Source organism: Cyclospora cayetanensis, unplaced genomic scaffold (genome assembly GCF_002999335.1).
Source record: "Cyclospora cayetanensis isolate NF1_C8 unplaced genomic scaffold, CcayRef3 CcayRef3_contig_47, whole genome shotgun sequence".
In the NCBI taxonomy this organism is placed as follows: Eukaryota; Apicomplexa; class Conoidasida; order Eucoccidiorida; family Eimeriidae; genus Cyclospora; species Cyclospora cayetanensis.
In genome coordinates this window covers 214010-236439 of record NW_020312447.1, presented here as the reverse complement: position 1 = coordinate 236439, position 22430 = coordinate 214010, and the positions used below count along the sequence as shown (strand labels likewise).

General features: G+C 58.2%; 3 protein-coding genes across 3 annotated transcripts; 2 read left to right on the top strand and 1 right to left on the bottom strand.

Annotated features, from left to right (window-relative positions):
- Positions 1 to 6117: 6117 nt before the first annotated feature.
- On the bottom strand, positions 6118 to 7296 carry LOC113146648. Its single transcript, XM_026334641.1, has one exon. The coding sequence runs from the start codon at positions 7294 to 7296 to the stop codon at positions 6118 to 6120; it is 1179 nt and encodes a 392-aa protein (XP_026190426.1).
- Positions 7297 to 8571: 1275 nt separating this feature from the next.
- LOC34620629 (cleavage and polyadenylation specificity factor subunit CG7185) lies at positions 8572 to 12087 on the top strand. The gene is made up of 8 exons (XM_026334669.1): positions 8572 to 8671; positions 8819 to 8910; positions 9001 to 9225; positions 9328 to 9388; positions 9559 to 9610; positions 9842 to 10002; positions 10990 to 11560; positions 11733 to 12087. Exons 1-8 carry the CDS (start codon positions 8572 to 8574, stop codon positions 12085 to 12087), a joined length of 1617 nt encoding a protein of 538 aa, XP_026190454.1.
- A 4518-nt stretch (positions 12088 to 16605) lies between these two features.
- LOC34620632 (trans-splicing factor Raa3, chloroplastic) lies at positions 16606 to 20753 on the top strand. The gene is made up of 9 exons (XM_026334667.1): positions 16606 to 16609; positions 16852 to 17227; positions 17355 to 17624; positions 17824 to 17872; positions 18233 to 19055; positions 19092 to 19147; positions 19205 to 19634; positions 20024 to 20149; positions 20431 to 20753. The coding sequence occupies exons 1-9, from the start codon at positions 16606 to 16608 to the stop codon at positions 20751 to 20753; spliced, it is 2457 nt and encodes an 818-aa protein (XP_026190452.1).
- The last annotated feature ends 1677 nt before the right edge of the window (positions 20754 to 22430 follow it).

The following is a 22430-nucleotide window of genomic DNA, read 5'->3' as shown; positions in this document are numbered from 1 at the left end:
TTATAAAGATCACCACACGGAACAAACCCAGTAATGAAATGTCAGTAATATGATACAACCCGATAGCACTTTGCACCGTCTTTGCCGTTGCAGAAGGTTAGAGGCCATGACTTGATTGCTTCACTTTTACCAGGTCTGGCAATATTCTTGCAATTGAAAGCGGGATTCCCGCAAAGTAATTGATATCACGGAAATGGTACACTTGCCTACATTCACATGTCAGTGCTTGTACCGCGTCAACTGAAGCGCACGCAGTAAGTGCTATAGGTGTTTGAACGTTTCGGCTGAAGACTACGCCTTCGTCCGTGTGGGCAGCCACCCTCGTCGGTTGGCTCATCAACATTCCGCAAAGCTTGCCGCTACAGCTTGGCCGGACCTTTTACAAGTCTCAACAAAATAAAAGTATATCCGAATTCCTGAGGGCGACTGTGAGAGGCTGTATTGTGCGTTTCATAAGGGCGGTTGCAATTGTAATAAAGCGTCTGTGAATGCACATGCCCAATACACTGTGGATAAACGTAGTTTGCCCATAAATTTGCCAATATGGAGTACTTAAAGCCTTTGCTTTGCAGAGATCGTGTTCAGGGACTTTGAGCTAATGTACATGCGCCACCTTCCATCCTTTTCTGGCATTAGGAAAGTGTCATGCCCAACGCGCTGGTTGACTTCTGCACTTTGCCTTCAGCAAAGCATATGCCTGCCGCTCAATCTATTCTTCCTATCGTACATACATCGGGTACGACGAAGCTTAGCTTGAAACTAACCCCAACGTTAGCTCAATCGTATGCTGGCCGGCCCGAAGGCGAGCAGCCTGGTGCAAGCTCGCCGTTATTCAGCACTCAGCGAGACCCCCTAGATCTTTGTGCATTCCTGTTGTTTCTCGGCTTAAGTTCAATAAAATTTTCCCCTAGAGGACCAGTGGCAGAGCTACTGAGACAAAATGCATTCTCTGTAGTGTCTTTCGTTACCGCACTAAGGAACCACCCGCATAGGCACTTTGCCTCACCTTACCGAAGCACCCACTCTACACTGCTTATCATGAAGAATAAATGCGTTGCTGCGGAGACCAGACACCACTTCTTCCTAGCGTCTTCCGGCACAATAAACGTCATAGAGTGCAAATCTGGCTGCATGCTGGCTCGCCACTGGGCAACAGACGGCATAGCTAGGGTTATCTTACGGTGAACGGATCAAACGTACACGTAACAGACCATGCTGAGATAGCTCTTTCACCTGACGTGCCTCTTCCTTTTCAGTCATAAATGCAGGGGTTGTACTCATTCGCTCCTGAAAGCTCAACTAGTGGACTATTTGTGGATGCGCTGCTGGTCAGGTGCTCAATCGCTGAGTGGCTGCCCATCCTGCGGCCAGCAAAGCGACACTTTGGAAAGACTTGACTAGCCACTGGTAAAACAGCTGCTCATATACGTTGTTGCCTCTGCGAACGAAGGCATCAAACGTCTCGAAATATTGATGGATTGAGAAATTGCCCCTCTTCAGCTATCTCAATTCTTCCAAAGCTGGGCCTCGAGCTCATCTCGGCACAACCCGAGTATTCAGGGCTCGTGTGGAGGCTTGAACTGTAGGAATCCGTGCAGGCCGACAACTGCATTTACATGAACTAGAGCGACCAGCCTACATGCTCCTGCTTTAAATAAGCATGTAGGAAGGAGCAGTCTTCTTCCATCATCTAGGGATTGCAAAGCGAGTTGATGTCCAGCAGGCTCATAAAGTTTTAAACTCTTTCCCATTCTTACGGCTGTCGTGCTTCTCTGGTAGCATAACCTCATCGACACAGCTATACACATCATACCGGCTAACAAGTCATGATTTTGTACCAGCTGTGGAGCTAATGCTTTTACACCAGCTTGCAAGCCTCTGCCGCCTCCGCACGCGTTGTGCCACCGACCAGTGCCATCGCTAGAGGTTGACTTGGTTTTAAGACTGTGCGCATGGAAAAAATAAGATTGGTGGATTGTCAAGTAGCTAAATCGAACATAGACAAATGTTTTGTGGCGGTGCGACATCCCATTGCATCCACAGCCAATGGATGATCGCATTGAACTATACAGTGCTACCAACTGTGGCACTCCATCTACGGTGCCTGTAGGAAGACACACAGCTCCAGGTTCAATACAAATTTGTAAAATGTTATGGAGATTTTGTCGTTAGAGCTTCACCCTTTCCCTTCCCGTGCTCATTAGAGCTCTTGACACAAGAGGAGAGTGGTAAGAGCTAAAGTACGCATAGCTGCACAAGTTAAGCACTTCACGCATCACAGCTATTTTGACAAAGCGTCTGGAGCACATGCACACAGGATCGGTGCAACGTGCATCGAGCTAACGCTGCAACGCAACAATAAAGTATAGGAGCAGACCAACCAATTAGTCAATTTTGCACTAATTCCTAGTATTATGGCAATGGAGAGAGCTAAAGTGTCGTGTAGCCCTTGTGTGGGCTGGGTGATAGCCGCCGTCCTGAGGCGTGGAGGCACTCCGCTGTGTAAGCCTGAAGCCACTTAGCATTCCTTATAGCATGCGCACCCCAGAGAGTTGGCAGCTGCGACTGCAACAAAGTAGTGTGTGGCATAGCGGCCCCGTTTGGATCCTTTAATGCGTATAAGGAATAAGTGTACTAAAAGTACGTTTCGCTTAACACCGAGGTAGGATACTCCTCAAGTTTGCGCTTGGTGCACACATTTGCCCCTTTCGCGGCTTTTATTCATGGCCCTCTTAGGGGACTGCGTAGTTCCTACGGACCCGCGTGAATCATTGAGAAACGGAATCAAGGCTCTAGCTCGCCCTCTGCTCCTCTACTCGCCTTTTCTGTCCGCTCCTGACCCCACAGAAAGCGCACGACTGCTGCGTCTACACGCCTAGCGGAGTTCTTGAAACGCCATGCAGAAAAGCTTGAGAAGGCGTAAACCGGGAACATGTCTGAAAGGCAGGAAAGATGGCGGTGCCCCGAGCGCTTCGCCCTCAGGTGTCACCATGGGGGCCAGTAGGGCTTCAGGCCCCTCCTAAGGGCCCCAGCGCAGTTCGGTGCCTTCTTCAGGCTAAACGAATCGCTAAAGTGCTTCTCCCTAAGACAAAGGAGGCCTCTTTCACGATGGGGGGCCCTCACGACTAGGCCGCAGAATCCCAAGTCTTCGCGGGCTGCTACTAGCGACGCGCGTTACACCCCCCCACCTATTCTCCCTAGGCCACGCGCTGTCTGTCGCATCTCTCTCCCTCGAACAATACTATGCCCCTTCGCACGACATTAGCCCAGGCCCTCCTGCTAGAAGCAGCAGGAGGGCCTTCCAGACTGGCGGCTGCCGCAGTGCGTCCGCCGACATGGAGTGCCAGGAAGACTTCCTAAGCCTTTCCCGCTGCCGCGCTCTGCCTACCACAGGCAAGAAACAGACACCAGTCCCCTCCTTCTTCCCTCGCGTTTTACTGGTCTCGCTTCAATTCGTTTCGCTCTACATCATGGGGCCAGGAGGCCTCATCATGGGCGGCACGCTGCCCATCGACGGCTGCAATCCGGGGGGCGGCATGGCGCCACGGCCCATTGGGGGCCCCCCCATCATCTGATGGGGAGCGGGGGCCCCCACCCCCCGCACAGGCCCTGCCAGACCAACTGGAGCAGCACCCAGAGGAGCCACTGTAGGGACACCCCGGCCTGCAGGGATACCGCGCCCTGCCCCCGCAAGTGTGGCGTCGGGGCGCTTCGACTGCTGCTGGGGAGGGGCCTCTGCGATGAAGGTGCAAATGTTTTCCCCTGAGAAAGGGAAGGCAGACGGAAACGCTACGCACAACGTGTAGTGATCAGCGGCACGAGAGGAGGACGCAGAGGCAGCACACCTCAAGGCAACGGCGTCCGCAGGGTGTCTGTGCATGCTGCAAAAAGCTGGCGTGGGCTCTTGCTTCGCATCGCAGAAAAACTGCACCTGCACTCTCCCCATTCTCCCGCGCGTTGAGCCTCTGTGCAAGGGTCTTCCTTGGCTTGCCTCTGAGAAGAATCAGTCCAACAGTTCGCTTCAGCTCCTTCTCCTCCACTACAACTCCCTTTCCGTCAACCTTGCTCTTGGTGCGAACCTTGCGAAATTCTTCTGTGTCGGCCAGTACAACATTCATATGGCGGTCGAAGGCCAGGAAGGTGCCCACCAACATGCGCGAGTCCTATAGATCGGCAGAGAGAGTTGCAGAGGCGGCAGATTGCAACGGCGGCTAAGGGTTGGCAAGAGACAAGAACACGGTGGCTCCAACAGAGCCAGAGGTACATACATACAGAGGCACACACGGAGAGCAGCAGCGAGGTGCTACAAAAAGCGCAAGGGCGGCGCGACAAGCCAACGAACAGGCAGCTACGGGCTGTTGCACTCAAGCCAGAAAAGGGCCTAGGGGCGCGCGTAACTGCAAGATGAGGCCCTGTATGCTTGGGGAAACCAGAAAAGCGAGGGGGGATGGAATGGGGAGGGGGAAGAGGGAGGGAGCGGAGAAGGCGCGAAAAAAAGGCTGGCGAGCACGCTGCAGAGGGTGAAGTTGCAGAGAGCCGAACACAGTCTGTGCATGGAGGCACTTTCACGGAAAGAGAACGCGGGATATAGACGTTGCAAAAGAAGGCGAAACCACGAAATGCACCAGTAGCGCAGGTGGGGTGATGCACGGCGTGAGCAGGCGGGGGAGAAGGCACAACAAGCGCAAGGCTACTCAATGAGGGCCTCATGACAAGTGGAGGAAGCGGGGATGCTCATGCAGACGCAGAAACAGCTAGCCACTAGCCACAATAGCAGGTTTTAGCGTTCGGAATGCCAGGAGGGCTGCCCGCCAGGGAGGCCCCAGGGAGTTTTTGCCTGTTTAGGAGCTCCCTAGGCCTTTTCTGTGCTTTTCACAATATTTAGATGAACAGAGAGACGAACTAATCATGCTCAGAAGGTACGATAGACCGTGAAGCTCGGCCACTACGCCGCATGCACGAATAGAGACAGACCTGGAGCACCACTCTGACCCTGTAGTTGAGCCATTGCTGAAGCCTGGCATTCTTGCTTGGCATTTTCAAAGGAGGCAGGCAGACCCTAGAACGCTATGCTCCAGAATGTACAGCTCAGCAACCCGACCAGCACTGCTCTCGGGTGAAACTGCAGCTGCTGCCGCTGTGGTGCTGTCGAGGGCGCGAAAAGCAGAGGACCCGAAGCGAAGGAGAAAAGAGGGAGCCGGTTCAATGAGGGACGTTTGGGGGTGGCAGCAAGCAGGGCATAGAAGCAAGACCACCAACAAACGCGAGCTGCATGCAAGAGAGGCCCAAGGCCAGCCACTACACGGTAGCGTAAGCCGTCATCATCCCCAAGGAGCCCCCTCTCACCGTACGGTGCCTGTAGCGCGGAAACTCCGGCCCTTCAGCTTCTATTCTGATATTGCGCCTCTTAATAAAACCCCTTTTCCTTTGGCCCTTCTTTTCTTCATCTGCTTCGCCAAACTGCTGTGGGCTTTACCCACGAAGGGCACACGAAATGCCACCCGGCGCCACTTGCCCCCCTTCCCTCCCCCTAGGCCCCCTCCTCGCAATGGGCCTCCCACAGTCCTCTATAGGAAACTATAATGCCGTAAACGAAAGAAGGAAACTAGGGAATTCTACCGTAGAGCTGCTTCTGTGTGCGCAGCACAACAATTAGCTTCAAGAGCACACCGCCCCTCAGCGCTGCTGCTACCAGGCAGATGCAACTAGTAAAATCAGGGAACATGCGGTTTCGCTGTGCACCCTAACGAATTTTAGCGTAAAGGGTAGCCAGTATAGCGGGCCTTCTAACACCAAGAGCCCCAGCCTAGCGGCCATTCAATGGAAGGGGAACGCGCCACCAGCTACAATACACCAGATTGCGGTTGAAGGGGCACGAATGAACAAGGAGGCGTCTTCTTGCGCGCCTAGCGATGCCGCGTCTAAGGCAACAATCATCTCGCTGCATTTCAAATTCCGGAGCAGGAGGCCGCAGAGACCCCTGTCAGAGTTTCACCGCAGTGCTGAACTGCAAGCACTCACTGTACCCCATAAGAGGCGCATCTGATCTTTAAAAAATGGTGGCTAGGCCTCTAGGGCGACATTTTAATATGGCCCTTTATCCTTCTGCCTCCCAAATCACACGAGGTAGGGGCTTGAGGACTTGAGGAAGTCCAGGAAGACGAGGAGGAAACCCATGGCAATGAATGCGTAAACGATATAGATCCTGAATTTGGAATTTCTACTGAGCGCTGTGGCTAGCTGCTTCTCTGCACCTTGCACATTGGCTACCGCCGCATCAGCTAGCGACCCTATCTCGTAACAAGCCTCTGCCTGTTCTGCAACCTTGAGAGCAAACACGTTCATTGTTTGCACGATCTCCTGCAGTTTTCTTTGAATGGATACCACAACGTCAACATTGTCTACAGCAAGGGTAGCTACCAGCTGCTGTTCGTCAGCCAACAACTCGACATCCTGCTGCTGCTCTTGCTGCTGTTGCTCTGGGCCTTCTGCTTCCACGGCTGCAGTCTGCCGCATCCGTTCACTCAGATGCGCCTGCTGCCGCTTCTGCTGGATCCGCATTGCTGCTTCTGCAGCGGCTGCTGCTTCCGCTGCAGAAATACCCGCCGTAAGTGCAACAGACCCCTCGGCGGAACGAGTAGACCCGCTAACAGCCCCCCCCCCCCCGCCAAAAGCAGCAGCAGCAGAAAAATACTGCGTGCACTCCATTTGCTGCTTGAGGGCAGCAATCTCCCGTCGCCGCAACTCGGCTGTCGCTTCCTGCATTGAGGTGTACAGAGACCTTAACACTGTGTGCCTGTGGGCCTGCGCATCCCTCAGCTCCACTTGCTGCTTGTGCGGCTGCAGCAGCTGCTGCTGCCGCAGCAGCTGCAGAGCCACCAAGTCTTTCACATCGTCCCCCAGAGCCTCCAGCCTCTGCGCCTGCTGCTGCTGCTGCCGCACGCACTGCAGCAGCTCAGACACCTCCGCCGTCACAGATTCAGAAGAGGAAACGCTCACGCCTTGGTCGCGGGAGGCACCGACACTATCTGGAGTTGTTGCTGCCCCTGAGCTTCCCCGGGTGGCTCGTCGATACAGCTTTTGCTGCACGCGTTCGAGTTCTCTTTGGCAGCTGCACGCAACGGCAAGAAACGTGAACGCTAAGGCTGCAGCCTGCTGCTGCTGCTGCTGTTGCAGCTGCTGCTGCTCAAGCGGCAGCTGGTCCTTGAGAGCCTCCCACAGCGGGGTAGGCACGGGAGGGAAGGGCCAGGGCCCTACACCGGCGAGGCTTAGGAACTCCTGAGTGCGGTCCGTCATTCTGGAAGCTGGCTCAGCTGCGACACATGCCTGCCGCGCTACTGCTCTTCATATGACGGATGACGCGTCCGAAGGCCCTCAGCACGCGAAAACGCACAGAAGAGCGCCTCCGGAGGCCCTCATTGGCTCCAGAGGGCTTGGTTTGTCGGCTTGTACTCCTTGTACCGGTTGCTGCTGTCGCTGTCAAGACAGCGTAGTTCAAGGGAGCTGCACAACCCTCAGAACCCCGGGGGCAGGAACGGCGGCATATATTGAGCGCCAAAGGATCGGGAGACACATAAAACACGGCCCAACACAGAGCAAGAGAAGAGGGCTCGACGCGAAGCTGCAGCGGCAGCAGCAGTGGCAGCGGCGGCTGCGGCAGTGGCGGCTGCTGTGTAAGGACAGCCGTTCCAGGCAGTAAGAAAGATAAGCGCATTCGAAGCCACACGCGGGCCAGTGGGTGTATTCAAGGGAGCAGGCTTTGCGCATTATGTTTCTAGAAGGAGAGGCGAGAATACAAGTCGTAGCTGCGGCTGCGGCTGGTTCGCTGCTGCTGCTGCTGCTGCAATTCGAATTGATGGTGCAGCAGCAGCAGCACCGGCGGGGCCGCAGCAGCAGCAGCAGCAGCGACAGCAGCAGTGACAGCAGCAGCATCGATGTTTTTGTAGTTATTTTTACATCGTGTTCTTTCGGCCCCTTTCGCTGTGGCTCTTCTCCTCTTGCTCCGCGTCGCTTTCCCTCCTACGAGGAAGGGCCCCCATGCAGCAGCAACACATGTGCAGCAGCCGCCGGAGCAGCAGCAGAACAGCCGCAGCGGCAGCCCAATATCTAGCAGCAAGAAGCGTTTGCAGGCGAAAGCCTTGGGCATTTCAAGGCTAGCCTCCCTTTGTTGGTGTTAAGGGCCAGGTTTAACGACGAAATTCGCCGTGCGGGGCAGAAGTGGCATCTGCAGACAGAAAGCCGCAGAGCTCCCGCGCACGCCGTCTGCTGTCTTTGCTTCTCCAAGGACGGCTTTCTGCGGCCCCTCCCGTCGGACGGAAATAGGCAGGCAAAGGAACGGCGATTCTTCTGGCGTTTGTGAGTGTGTATATAAGTACACAGCGGAAGGCCTTCTTCTCCAGCCGAGGCGCTGCGGGGGCAGCGCTGCAGCAACAGAGACCCTCTTCCTGTCTCTTAATCCCCGGCAGCCGCTCCTGCCGCTCCTTCTCCCTGCGACTTGCTGCCGCAGTAGGGGCAGCAAGAAGGGCCCCACCAGGGAGAAGCTATCCCGGGAGACAGCGGCACATCTGGCAGATGGAAACGGAAGAGGAGCTGCACTATGAGGAGGAATTTCCCTCTGGTCAGGAGGCCCCCGAGGTTCAGGGGGCCCCCGCTGCGGGGCACGACGTCGAAGGTACGTTTTCTAGGCCCTTCTGACTTGCCGCTTGCCGCTTGCTGCTTGCTGTTGTTTGATCTCGGGGATGCCAGGAGTCTCTTGGAGAAGGGGCGGCTGCTCCACGGCTGCTGGTGCTGCGCGTGTTTGCTTCCGCATTTGCTGCAGAGGAAGACGCTGGAGTTCATGAGGCGCAGTCGGGAGAGGCCCCCTCAGGGGGGCCCCCCTCCCTCCATCGCAGCTCCGAAGCCAGTGTAGAGGCAGCGGACTGCATGGGCAACCCTGGGGGCGAGGAGATCCTTGTGGAGGAGGAGCCGCCGCAGCAGCGGCTCCAGGAGGAGGAAGAGCAAAATCAGCAAAATCATCAGCAGCAGCTCCAGGAGGAGGAAGAGCAAACTCAGCAGCAGCAAAGCCAGCAGCAGCAGCTCCAGGAGGAGGAAGAGCAAAATCAGCAGCAGCAAAATCAGCAGCAGCACCTGGAGGAGGAAGAGCAGCAGCAACAACAAAGTCAGGCTTCACGGAGTGGAAAAAGCGATCAGCCTGGGCCTGGTGGACGCAGGACGCAACACCGCGTGGTATGTTTGGACGTGATGGAAGCTTTTGAAGAGGCTAAGGTTTGAGGTGCTTGGGGGAGGGCTTGGATCGCGTGGGGTAGGGTGTTTTCCTGCTGCGCGCAGCTGATAAGCAACTTGGACCCAAGCGTTCAGTGGCAGGATCTGAAGGATTTCGGCAGGAAAGGTCAGCAGTGTAGACGCGGCGGCGCCTCAAGCCCCCATATAGGCAGCAGCGGCAGCGTCTGCACAGAGAGAGCCCTTTGCGGAGTCGGGCTGCTTTTTGCCTCGGCGTGCTCTTTAGGGCACATCGGGGTCTAGAATGTACTGTGCTGCTTCTTTTCTGTGTGTTCTTAGTGGGGGAAGTGAACTACGCGAACGTCATCTTTTCTGGAGGGCGCAAATACGGGTAAGCGCGTAATAGCGGCAGGCAGGGAGGGAGCGCGCAGGAGGATCTCGTGAACTCGGCAGCAGCATGGGCCTTCTGTTGAGGCTTTGAGCTTACTCGCCCTTCTTTTCCCCCTCTTCCCCGAATAGCTCTAAACATTGGCGGCGGCTGCGGCAATCCATTCGTCGGCATGCACACGCAATGCTGGCTGCTGTCTTTTTTCTGCTCGTGGGTCCTTGCGGCTGCTTGCAGGGTTCTGGAGTACTGCGACTCTCAGTCAGTGGTTCTTGCTCTGAGGGAGCTCGAGGGCCTGCGACTTCGGTCGCTTCCCGTGTCTTTAAAGCGAGATCGAGGGGATTTCGACTCCCTGGTAGCCTCGGCACCCCCGAGGTGGGGGGGGCCTCCAGAGGGGGGCCCCCCCAGACAGCAGCTGAGGCAGCAGCCTCCTCGGCCCTCCTATCCTGCGCCTCACCCAAGCCGAGGGCCCCCCGCTCCCAGGTGGGCCCCGGGGCTTTCCCTTGGGTCTCCAGAGCTGCACGGCCGGGAGAGGGCCCCTCCTCCGGAGGTGGTGGGGAAAGAGGCCCTTAGGGGCCCCGACTATCCTACGAGGAGTGGCGGGAGCTATTCGGGGGCGGCCCCTCTGAGGGGAGGGAGGGGGAGAGGCGGCCATGGGGGCGGGGCCCCACAGGGGCCCGCTGCTTTTCTCCTCCGTCCTGAAGAGGGGGGGGCCCAGCACGCTCCTTCGCGGAGCAGTGGCGGCGAGCGGCATCACCAGCCGTATGGAGGCGGATCGGCCCCTTTGCGGGGTGCCAGGGGAGCTCCGCTTGACAGCCGGGGGCCCCCTATCGAGGACGAAGGGTATGTGTCGAGACGGGGCCCTTCTCCTGGGCGGGGCAGGGCCCCTGAACCCTCGAGGGTCCCCCGGCGGTCTCGCTCTCCTTCGCCTTCTTGGAGGGCCCATCCCGTGCATGCGGGTTACAGGGAGCTGACAAGCAAGGAGCCCGTGGATCACTCGGGGAGGAGGATTGCCATGTACGATGCCCCCACGTGGAGGGGAGGAGCCCAGAGAGAGGGGCCCTCGAAGGAAGCAGGGGGGGCCATTCGGGAAGAGGGCCCTTGCAGGGAGTACCCCGGACGTGAGGGGGGCGCGGGCGCGTTCATTAACGGGAGGGCAGTGACTGTTGTGGGCTCCGAAAACCTCCCGTATAAACACAGTGGCTACCATGGGGCCTCCCTGAGGGAGAGCTCTAGGGCCTCTCCCGACGTGCCTTACTCCCGGAGCTCTGCAGCGGCGGCTGCTGCAACAGAGCCTCTGCCGAATCCAGGGGGCCCCCGCGGTGAGGGGTGGGAGAGGCCCTCCAGGGTGCCAGGATCGCCCCGCGTGGGGCGGGGCCCTGCAGGCCCCTCCTCGGCGTTCGGCGGGGGAAGGCTGCCCCCCCCACCCGCTAGGGGGTATGAAGGGGAGGGCCGATCCCGATCCCGCTCATGGGAGAGGAGGCGCTACAGTGATAGTAAGAGGAGGCGCGCCTCGCCCTCCTCCAGCGCACCCTATATGGCGGGTGTGGCCGCCGCGCACCCCGCATCACCCCCCGATGGGGACTGGCGCGGGATATCTACACGGCCAGAAGAGGCTCTTCCCGGGGAAGGCGCCCCGCTGCCTTCTTCTGAGTCTCGCCGCAGACATAGAAGCAGGAGTCCCCGAGCAGTTAGAGATAGCTATGGGGGGACCCCTGCGCACCACATGCAAGAGGGCAGATACGTGGGGGCCCAGGCGCCGCTTGGATGCGAAGCTGTGGGTCCCCAGGGAGGGGGCCCCCCGCGACACACTAGGGACCGCCGAGAAGGGGGGGCTGGGGGCCTTGGAGAAGCCCCTCCACCCCACCACCAAGGCGGTTTCTGGGGGGGCACCAGAAGAGACGACAGTTGGCCAGAGCGGGCCTTCCCTCCCCAAGAGACGGCGCCCCCCCCGCAGTACGGCGGCGGGGGGGGGGGCCCCGCGAGGCGCGGGGACTCCCCAGGTGTGCGCCGCAGACATAAGGGCCTCCTCGAGGGGCCGTCCTCTGAGAGCCGTTATGGGGGCCCCTTTGCCGAATTTAGGGGCAGGGGTCAGCCGCCCGCCCAGGCAAGTCTCCCAGCGGGGCAGGAGAGAAGAGGAGGTGCTGGCTGGGGATTTAGGGCCTCCTCCGGGGAAGAGGGCCCCCCTCCTCCGCCTTACAGAGGCCATCACAGCTCCCGCAGAGAAGGGGGGCCGGCCGCTCCCCTTGGTCGCATGGGCGCAGGACAGCCTTCCTACCGCCCTTAGCCAGCGCCAAACAACTTTGCTTCGGGAGGCACCCGAAGGGCTGCAGGGCCTGCGGGATGGGGGGCTGACCGCCTGCTCCCCAAAGCACGCAGGAGCCAAGTTTTCCTTGTGCCTTGTTGCTGAAATTGCTGACAGAGGCGTAGCGGCGGAGCCGCACTGGCTGGTGTGTTCCTCATCTGCTTTCAAGGTTTTGTAGGCTAAGATTAAAGGTTTAGCCTAGTTTGGGGCGGGGGAGAGGGGGGCGAGGCGACGGAAGGAGGCGAATAGGAGTGATTGCATATGCGCATCTTGCACTTGCGGATACGAGCAACCTGACCATGTACAAGCGCTCAGCAGGGGCCACGCTTCTTTACTGAGGCCACAGCGGACAGCCTTACCTGCTCTCCTGGTAGGCAGCGGAGTGCGTTGAAACCTCCTCCGTGTATTTCTGTGTAGGTGGGAGGGGCCCTTTCTACTGCAGCCGTGAGTTTTCCGCGACTCCTGTCCGTAAAAAGTCCAGCTACTGCTAGAGGTAGGCCCTTGCGGGCTTTGGGTTGGCGGCAGCCCGGGCTGAGAGAGCCTGGAATCCTGAGAGTGCCCTTTCTGGCTGGCACACCGTATGGCTCGGTATAAAAGCGATCCTCAGGTACCCCATAGGTTCCCTCCGTGCGCCCCGTGCTGTGTGCGCGTGAAGGGAGTCTGTTGATAATGCGCGAGTAGAGACTGGCAAAGAGACACGCGGGGGGTTGAGGGCACTGAGTCTCTCTAGAGAGGGGACCGTGCACGATGCATGCATGCATGCATCGTGGGAAGAGCGGCAAAGAACTGCAGGTTCGGCACAGCGACGCCCTATAATGCCTAGTGCAGCAGAGGGGGGCCCTTGGAAGTGGTGTTGTCGCTCTAGCGCAGCTTATTTTAGAGGTGGTCAGTCGTTTTAAAGCGGGAGCGACCATATACGGGCAGCGAGGGGCGACGAGCTGCAAGAGCAACACAGTGACGCTCTCTGACGGCGCGAGCAGCCACACGCGCGTCCCTCAGTACATTGCCGCTGCTCTGGTACAAAATATTACTGCAACCTAAGCTTCGCTCTAGGCAGCTGCTGCACTATGTGTGCACGCTGTCTGCGCTAAAAAGCACTTGGGTGCAGGGGGACACCTGTAGTACGCAAGCGGGAGGGGTGCGACGCACAAAAAAAGCGTCTGTCTCCTGCTCCATCAAAGCTTCTCTGGCCTCAAGGGGGACGCGAAGGTACATTGCATTTGGAAGCCAAGGCTTTGGGGCTTCCAAGACGGAAGACTAACGCGCTGAGGATGAACCCTCGCGCTCAAGTGCCTCGCCCAGCCACTCCCGCTGCTGCGTCGCTGCATCAAAAAGGGCACGAAAGGGCAGTGCAGAGTACGCTCTCATAGAAGGAGGACCAGATGAGAAGGGAACCCATGTGGCGAGGGCAGCGCAGGCTACACAAGAAAAGCCTTTCCCCCCGCACCCAAAGAGATATCGAGAAGGCGCAACGGCAAAGGGGGCAGCCTTCAGAGTGAGAACATACAGAGCGCGAGACGTTCTTCAGTAGGCCGTCCGGCAACCTGAATGCAGCAAGGCGCTCCAGATGATAAAAGCAGCACCAAAGGATGACCACTGGGGTTCCTTTGGGCAACGCCAAAAGCACGGTTCATGCATAGAGCGGCATACAACCAGCAAAAGCATTGAGTCCTTCATAGCTGCCCTCTGCTGGCAGTCTGGAAAATGATGAGTACGTCCAAACCAGAGGGAGAAAGGGCCCAGTCGGAGAGAGAGCGGTGTGCAGGAGCAAGCGTGCACTGTGTGTGCCACTACCAGGAGGGGGCATCTAGACACCAGGAAACTTTGAGGAGGCGGTCCTGCAGACGATGCCACAGGGGCATCCCCAACAGTAGTGCAAAAAAAAGCCCACCTCAATCCAAAGCCCCCGGCTGCGGCATCCGAGGTGGTGCAGTTGCTGGAGGGCCTCACAGAGAAGTGCCAGAGGAGCCCCCTTGGCAATTTCTCCAAGTCGCTCCGTACTCTTCTGAGAAGACACAGACATCGTTGTGCCCCAGCGCACAAAGGAGGCGAGCAGTCGACAAAAAAGCCAGCCTTTTCTCGAAAGGCCCACAATAAGGGCTTTACTAAGGTGGGGCACCGAAACGCAGGCAGAGTCTCTCTCTCTGTCTCTCCCTCTGTCTCTCTCTCTCCATCCCGTGTTGCCTCCGCCTGCCCCCATCTTTGCGTCGCCTCCCTACGAAAATCCCATGCCACCAGCTAACTGCACCAATGGGCCGTGTCTGGCCGTCCGCCCCCACCCCACACACATCCAGAAGGCTCTCGTCTTTGATTCCAAGGGCCCGCAGCGCGCGGAGAGTTGCAAGGATCTCCTCGAGCCTGAGCATACACGACCTTGCTTCCGCAAGCAAAGACATATGTGCGCCCGCCCGCTTATCCGTGCGGCCCTCTCTCAAAGGCCACCTCCTTCCGCCTGCCTGCCCTTTGTGCCGGGTGTCTGCCAGACTAGGGCCTCTCTGCGCAGCACCAGCTCAAAGTGTGTGCTCCTGGTGTGCTGCTAAGGAGCACGCAAGGCGCATGCGCCGCCTCTTCGGAGGGATCCAACGGTTAGTGAGCTTGGCGGGCAGCACCCACGGTGGATTCACACGGGCTCTTCCATAGTAACGCCAGTAAGCCGCATACATCAGATGCAAGGCTAACGTACCGAAGCTGCGAGACTCGGCGGGTTACTGAAGTCTCCAGGAGGGCGTCGACTGCTTGTCCTGGCTGATTGTTGATACTCACATACACGTAAACATTATACTATATATGCATATGTATATATTATGTGTATACATAAGTACACGCATGCAACACAAGGGGCACAGGCCCGAGCCCAGGCGACCCTTGCTGCACACGGAGAACGTGTTCGCAGGAAAGACGCGGTTGATACAGGGACAGGCGGAAGGGAAAGAGGGGGGTTCGTGCGGGGGGGAAAGAAGGTGGCGCGTTGGAAGGGCCTAGCAGGGGCCGGCCTCGGTATGCTCTCGGGAAACTTACACAGAATTCCAGGTGGGCAAGGGCCTCTAGAACCAGCAGCGCCTGCAGCGGTTGTAGTTGAGCCGCCTATTCGCAATCATGGAGCGTATCCCACACAGCAAACGCGATTCACTTGGACAGCAGAATCTGCAGCTACCTGAATGCCAAAAGAACGCATGCTCAGCGAGTGGTTTCACAGCCCTGCTTTCGAGACGCAGCCTCGCAACTACCTTTCCTCACCAGGTAGCGAAGCCGCTCAACTGTCTTGAGAAGGAGGGCAACGGACTCCCTCATTTCCATGCTGCGAACGGCGCTAGGCTGAGAGGGCCCCCCACGGCTTTCTGCCGCGTCTGGCTTCGCGCTTGGGGGAGCCTTGGTCGAGTCGACAGCGAGCTGCAGGGCTGGCATGCCGTCATACGTTATGGAGGAAGCGGAGAGATGCATGCAGCAGCAGCGTAACAGCAGCACCAGCGCTGCGAACACAGAGGGGGCCCACAAAGACGTACTAGCCCATTTGCTTTTCCAAAGATTTCCCGCCAATACACCGATTACCACCCCCCATAAAGGCGGCTTCAGGCAACGGCGGCGGGCAGCAGAGGGCCTCGGAGGAAGAGAAAGCAGAGAATGCGCTGCTAGGCAATTCTGCAAGAGCGTCACAAGCAGTTCAATGAGCACTGTGTGAAGTGACCCCACAGTTTGTAGGCAGCAACTCGAAAGCGGCCTCGGCTTCCCGCAAGGTCACATCCGCCAGCAACGCGAAGTGATGATTCAAAGAGAGTGCAGCATGCCAGACGCCGATAAGGGACTCTAAGCACGCGGCTTCATGGAGGAAGGCCGTGTCGCTGTGGACAGAAGGCTCTCCTTTCCCTAAAGCCTCGTGCAGCTGCCAGTATGCAGCTGCTTTTCCTTCTCCCGAGGCAGCAGACGCTAGAAGGCCTAAGGGCGCGGCCAGAGGCTCCAGCAATTCCACGAGGAGGCCCTTGCCGCCAGTATTGGTGCTGGCGCTGCTGAGGCTGTTGCTGCAGTGGGGAGCAGCTTCTACAGCAGGGATGCGAGGCTGCAGAAGCCTCTCTGGAAGCAACACGAACGGATACAGAAGCGATTGAGGGGCGTTGACTGCGGCTGCCACGGCCGTAAGGGCAAGCGATCCTGCCTGGGAGATCAGAAGGGCCTCTGCATCGGAAAGAATGTCGGGGACGAGCTGGGGGCCTCCTGCCAGAGACCCCTCTCGAATCGTGATCCGCAGCCTTTCTGCAGACTCTGCAGCGTCCTCCAGAGCACTTGCAATTGCAGGAGACACTGCAGCCGACACCTCAGGCTCCCTGCACAAGAGCGAGCGCATGCCATGGCGCAGAGCAGATGGGCCTACAGCGGCAAAGACTTCAAGAAGCTCGCACAGCGCCTCTGGCTGCAGCTGCTGCAGTCTGCCGTGCAGTAGAAACACCAAATTGCTCCATACTTCTTCCACAGGGACATGGGGTCTCCACGACCCCCCTAGAGGGGCCCCTGAGACTTTCTCGTCCTCGTCTGCAGGCGCGTTCTTTCTGAGTGCCCGCTGCACTGTTGCAGCGAGGGCCGCTGTTGCGATGCTTCCTTGCGCCTGCGTGACAGCATCGCCTTGGAGTTCCTTGGCAGTCTGCAGCAGCTGAGCACCAGAAAGATCCGCTAGGAGGTGTGTGGAGAGGCTTCGGAAGCCGCTATGGGTAAGGCACGCGGAGGAGGGGCCCCTCTCGAAAGAAACGGCTGCATGTGGCAGCGGCAGCAGGCGGGCTTGCAAGCGCGCCCTATCGGAAGATTGCAAGAGGATGTCTGCGGACCAAGGGACAGTTCCCTTCCGGCCGCTCCCCGCTTGAACGCCTCCACCGTTTTTTTTGCGTGCTGCATTAAGAGTGAGTGAGTCTGAGGGTAGGATACTCGTAGAGGCCTGGGTCTCGCTGCCCTGCAGGTCTCCACATAAACTGCGAGGAGGCCCCCAAAAGAGGCAGGGGCCCCCCCCCACGTGGAACTGTTTCGCTTGGCTCCAAGCCAGAGGGCAATGCCGCAGGATCATGGCCTGAGAGCCTCTCCCAAGAGCTCGCCACAAAGGCATCTGGTTGCCGAACGGCTCGAGGACCTAGGGTACTCCTGCCTGATCGGGGGCCCCTGAGGCGCGACCCCCCTCCTTCTTTCCTAAAGGGGCCCCTAAAAAGTACTCTCTCTGAAAGATCACGCCTCTGTCTGAAAAAGCACGCCTCTTTCTTCGTCCATGGAGGAGCCGATTCGCCGCCGAGGGATCCCCGGGGCCCTCCCGCCCTCGAGGCCCCCCGGGAGAAAAGCAGAGAGTTATCCGCGAGTTGTGGGTGCAAATTATGAACCAACAAGTCACACTTTCTACCATGTCTCATATGTGAATCGGCTAGTCAGCTCTGCACTATCTGCCCCTCCTCCCTTCGGAAGATCCGCCTAGAGTTGCGCGAAAAAGATCCAGCCAAGGGCCCCTACCCCCTTCTCCCCCCTCGCTCGCTCCCGCGCAGTCTGCGTCCTGTGGCGTTTGCGCGGGGAAAACCCCCAACTCGCGAGTAGAGACGCTTTTTTCTTACAAGCTTTACTTTTAAACTCCTTCCCGTGTGGATGTGTCCTTCTGTCCGTCTTTCTGTCTACCCGAAGCTCCCTCCGCTCCAGGAGAGCAGGACCCCAGACTCGGGAGGAGGCCCTTAGGAGGCCCCCCTCCACCGGGGAGTACCTCCTAAGGGCCTCAGGCGGTAAAGGGATTCTCCTGACGGAGCTTGTAGCCTCTCTGAGCCAATTCACGGGCAGTAAAGTGGACGGTGCCTGCACCCGGGAGGGCCCCCCGTCTCCCGCCGCGCAAAACCCCGCCACTTCTTCCCGCCCCCGCTGTCTCCTTGAAAATCCAGGGATGCCGCAGCGTCCTCTGTAGGGAAGCTCTCGACAAGCAGAGACCAGCAGCCGCCGCAGCTGCACCCGCCGTGCCGCTTGCGAGGCTAATGACGACGGCTTCTGGGAGGGTCGCCATGGAGGGGCCCGTGCAGCAGCGGCTGCTGCTCGCTCCAACAGTCCGCAGAAGACCCCTTCTGGTGCTTGTGCTGCTCCTGGGGGCCCCCGTAGGCTGCCTGTGTAGCCTGGCCTTTGCACCTCCGCAGAATTCCTTCCCGGGGGGGGGGAGCCCTCCTCCGGCCCCCTCAGCCCTTGTAAATGGCCTTCTCTGCCCCTCTCTGCCACACGGCATCCCCACCGCAGCGGCAGCCCTCCACTCCGCGGAGCGTGCCTCTGCCTCGGAGGCCCCTTCCTCCCCAGAGGCTCAGTTGCTTCTCAGCGGCGCTGCTGAGCCTCCCGAAGCTCCCGAGGCAAGCGCAGAAGCGGCAGCAACAACAGCAGCCAGCAAGTCGCGGTATAGCATTGGAAAGCGCAGGGCTGCAGACAAGCGACTCAACTGGCATCGCCAGTACATATACGGGCCCGTGGATCCTACAGCTGCCTTCCGCCGACAGCCGAAAGCAGCAGCAGATGCAGCTGCCGCAGCCTCCATGCCTCCCGAAGCGCTGTTACGGCTGCAGCCGCAAAGGAGGCCTCCTGGCCTCCGGTGGAAGCTCTTAGAGGAGCTCGAAGCGGGAGAGGCGGTGCTGGAAGCAGCCGATTCGGCAGCAAAGAAAGCCCTCGAAGAGGCCTTGGAGGCACAGGGGCCCCGGGCAGCATCTTCCGGGGGGCCCCACCGCAAGGCAGGGGCCCCCCGGCGCTCGACAGCGCCCCCCTTGGGGTCTCTTCAAATGCACATGCGCAGAGCGGCACTGCGTGCCGCTGCCGAGACGGTAGAACAGGCCCTCAAGCGTCTCCAGCGCGGCAACGAAGGGGAGAGGGGCCCTGGGGAAAGCTCCTCACATGATCTAGGAGGTAGCTCCTCACATGATCTAGGAGAAAGCTCCTCACATGATCTAGGAGGAAGCTCCTCACATGATCTAGGAGGAAGCTCCTCACATGATCTAGGGGCAGGTGCTAGTGCGTCTTCCTTGGAGCCAGACACGGCGCAAAGCCGGAAGCTTTACCCCAGAGCTATTTTCGCAGCGGAGCTTCGAAGGCTTCTTCAAAACTGGGCAGCCCTGGCTGCAGAGGGTGTTCTGCGTCTCGCTGTAGAGGGGGGGGCCCCCGCGAAAGGTCCCCAGGGCGTCCCCACAAACGCTTCTTCCTCAGGAGGCGAAGTTTCTTGCAGCGTGCAGCCTCAAGACCCCACGACTCCAGGGGCCCCTGCAGAGTCTGCAGATGATGGTGGACTGGAAGCTTCACGGGCAGCTCCCGGCCGAAAGGGGCTCTCTCTGCTGGCTGCGCTGCTTCCCAGGGAGGGCGTCGTTCTGCGCCCGAGCTGCGCGTTGCTTACCTGCCAATTGTTGAGCACGGCGGGCTTTGACGAGACCATCGAGGTGCACGTACACTTGAAGAGGACAAGGTCTAAAGATGGGGGGGGGAAGCCCGCCAGCAGAGGCCCCTCCCAGCGCGTCCAGGGGTTCGTCACTTTGCCGCATGGTGTTATGCCTTCCCTCCAGAGCGGCACCAGCAAGGCAGTGGGATTTCTCCGAGGCGCTGCAGCTGCCGGGGGGGATGAAGAGAATACTCGTGAGGTGGGAGTCGGAAGGGCTCGCGCAGTACGCGGGAAGAAGCGGGGAGGCATATGGCGGAGGCCCCGTGTAATTGCAGCTCTGGTGGACTCTTCAGATGAGGCGGCCGCTAGGGAAGCCGGTAAGGATCGAGAGCGAAAAGAGAGAGAGAGAGAGACAGAAAACGGGGCCGACAACCAGGGGCTTCTTGCTTCGTGCTCGGATATTTTCGCTGATCGATTGAATCGTTGCTCTATTGAGGGGCAGGGCTGCGTGTGGCTTGAACCCGCTGAGAGAGCAGTGTGAATTCTTCTCCCCCTGTGTTTTCACGGGATAACGCGTCCCTTAAGGATCGCGCTCGGGCGGTGCTCTAGTGCTGGATATTGGCGGGGTTAATGCGGAGGGGAGGGAGAACATGTTCTGAGGCCGCAGAGGTCTTTCTGTTAAAGCGCCTGAGAATCCTAAGGCCCACGGCTAAGTGCGCCTTGTGGATGCAGCAGCTGCAATTTTGCGTGTGACGGTGTCTTGTAGGGGCGGATATTGTGGGTGTAGAGGCTCTCGTAGAATCGCTTTCGGACAGCAAGAAAAGGGGCCCCGACACCATCATCTGCACGCCGGAAATGATGGCCGTCCTTAGTGCTCACGGAAAGACTCTTGGTAACGACTCGCAGTCTTAGCTGCGCCCTAGCATCCCTCCTTCCCTCCCTACTACCCTACACACTGTCCCTGCTGTCTTGCCTTCGAAGGATTTTAGTGTCTCCTGGATCTCGGATGAGGGGTAGCCTGCCTGCCTGCCCGCCCCTCATGAGCAGTTGTGGCTGCCTGGCATACTGGAATCGTCCTATAGGGGCGCTCTGTGTTTGAGTACTGCTGGGCAGAATATCAGTTGATGCGGCCTTCAACTCTGCAGCTCAGGGGTTTAAGGTGTTGTGCTGCAGGACGCCGCAATCTTATTCCCTCTGTGGCAATGGGGACTCTAACACCCGACCCCGTCCACGCAATCCGCATATATAGGCAGCCGACTATACAGTTTAGGGCAGACAGGCTAGGCGTGGTGCATGCGCCCATAGGCTACGCCTCAATGGAGGCTCCCCATTTACTGGCCAACTTTCACGCCTTCTTAGAGGCCCTCAAGGCTGCAGCGCTATCCGCTCAGGGCCCCAAACAAGCAGTGGGAGCTTCCCTGCTTAAGATTGCGAAGTGCATGCACGTTTGCAGCACCATGGGACCCTCTCTGCAAATAGACCTGAGGGCTTGTTGACTGTCCCTCCTGTAGCCCCTTCAGAGCCTCGCTGGTCGTCTCACACAAAAGCCCACCGCCGCGTTTCCCTCCAGCTACCTGCTGGCTGCAAACAGCTGTACCGCTGAGGCCATTGGTGCTCGAAGCCGTGCACCTCGGATTCGTCCCCCGAGGAGCCTTGGGAACCCCTCGGAGGCCGAACTGAAAAGCTGACGGTCTTTCAGGGAAGTCGAGACCCTTCAAGACTAAACAGCATAATGTGGGGATCAGGGTTAACCGCCAGAGTGCACTGACTGAGGGCCTAGAAGCCTTGCCAGCCGCTCCCGTAGTCAAGAGCAGAGAGAGTTCGGCTGCATTTTCTCTTTGGGGTCTCCTCACCCACCGCTGGCTCACTGTAGCGACTGCCCTTTTTCGGGGCCACATGCGCGGGTGCTAAGAACTGAGGGGTGCCCCTATATTTGAGGCACTTCATTGCCATGTAAACGTTGTCTGCCTTACGTGATTACCCGTCCCGTGAGTTACTGCTAAACGGCCGCGCCTCTTCGTAAGCACGTACGTTGTAGGCTCCCACCTCCAGCGATGCTCCCGCTAGGGGATTACTGTGTCGCAGCGGGTTCGTTCATGGCTCAATCTCTGTAGCCTTTCCGCAGTCTACCTGTCTACCTTTTCCACACTCCGACCCGTATGGCCATGAGTTGACGACAACTACCGCTTTGTACCGCAACAAGTATCTTAGGAAATTCACCCACGTTTACGAATAGGGCTGAAGGTGTAATATTAATCTTGTGTTGCCATGAGCATACCGCCCCCAGAAAACAGTGGAAGGGCAAGACTACTCCCTCAGGCTGCATGCAGTGGCACCTACGTCGGTATGTATTTGTTCTGCAGTTCTAGGGGTTAGCTGGGTTCGCTGTACATAGCAGCCGCAGTCTTTCAGGAGGGCAAACGTTGCAGGTCCTTAGATACTTTCCTTCAGATACAAATAGACTTTCAGTGCTTAATTTGCTGGGTAAGAAGCAGCTCTGTGGTGATGTCTGGGTACTGCTCAAAAAATGCATTTGTGTGGGTGCAGCCAATGCAATTTTTGCAGGCTACATAGCTGCGCACTATCCAAGCTGTACAGAGCTACGCGACTCGCAGATAGCCACCTTCACCGAGCGAGACGAACTTTAATTATGATGGCAAGTGCTGTTTAAATAACATGGCTGCAGGCGTACTTTGGAGGTACAGAGCATGTGTATTTTCGTGCAGAGCAGAGAAAAAATCGGTAAGAAAAGCAAGAAGAATATCGGAGCCTACTACATGAATGTCTACAGAGTTTTTACTGTTCATACACGTACCCGCTGCCACTCTTCACTTCACAAATAGGGCAAGGGAGCAGAACGGCTCTTTTGCGTAAAGGAGAGGTGCACTTTCCTAAAACGAATGCATATTTTGGCTGAGTGCCTCCTTAGGGAGGCTCAAGGGGAAATGTACCCTACTGCGTTTCCCCTGAAGGAGTGCAAATCTCGTCAGCTATCACGTGGCATAGTGCAGCGCCTCCGCGCATATGCCGTAATCCAATTTCGTCACTTGAAGGGCCTTCAAATTGAACTGTACCATAGTGTTTAGAGCGTCGGACCACCGTTGAGCTGCCACTTTTCTCGCCTCTTGTGTGTAGCGGCCTAGCTGTACCCCCCCGTCTGTTCGGCGGCAGCC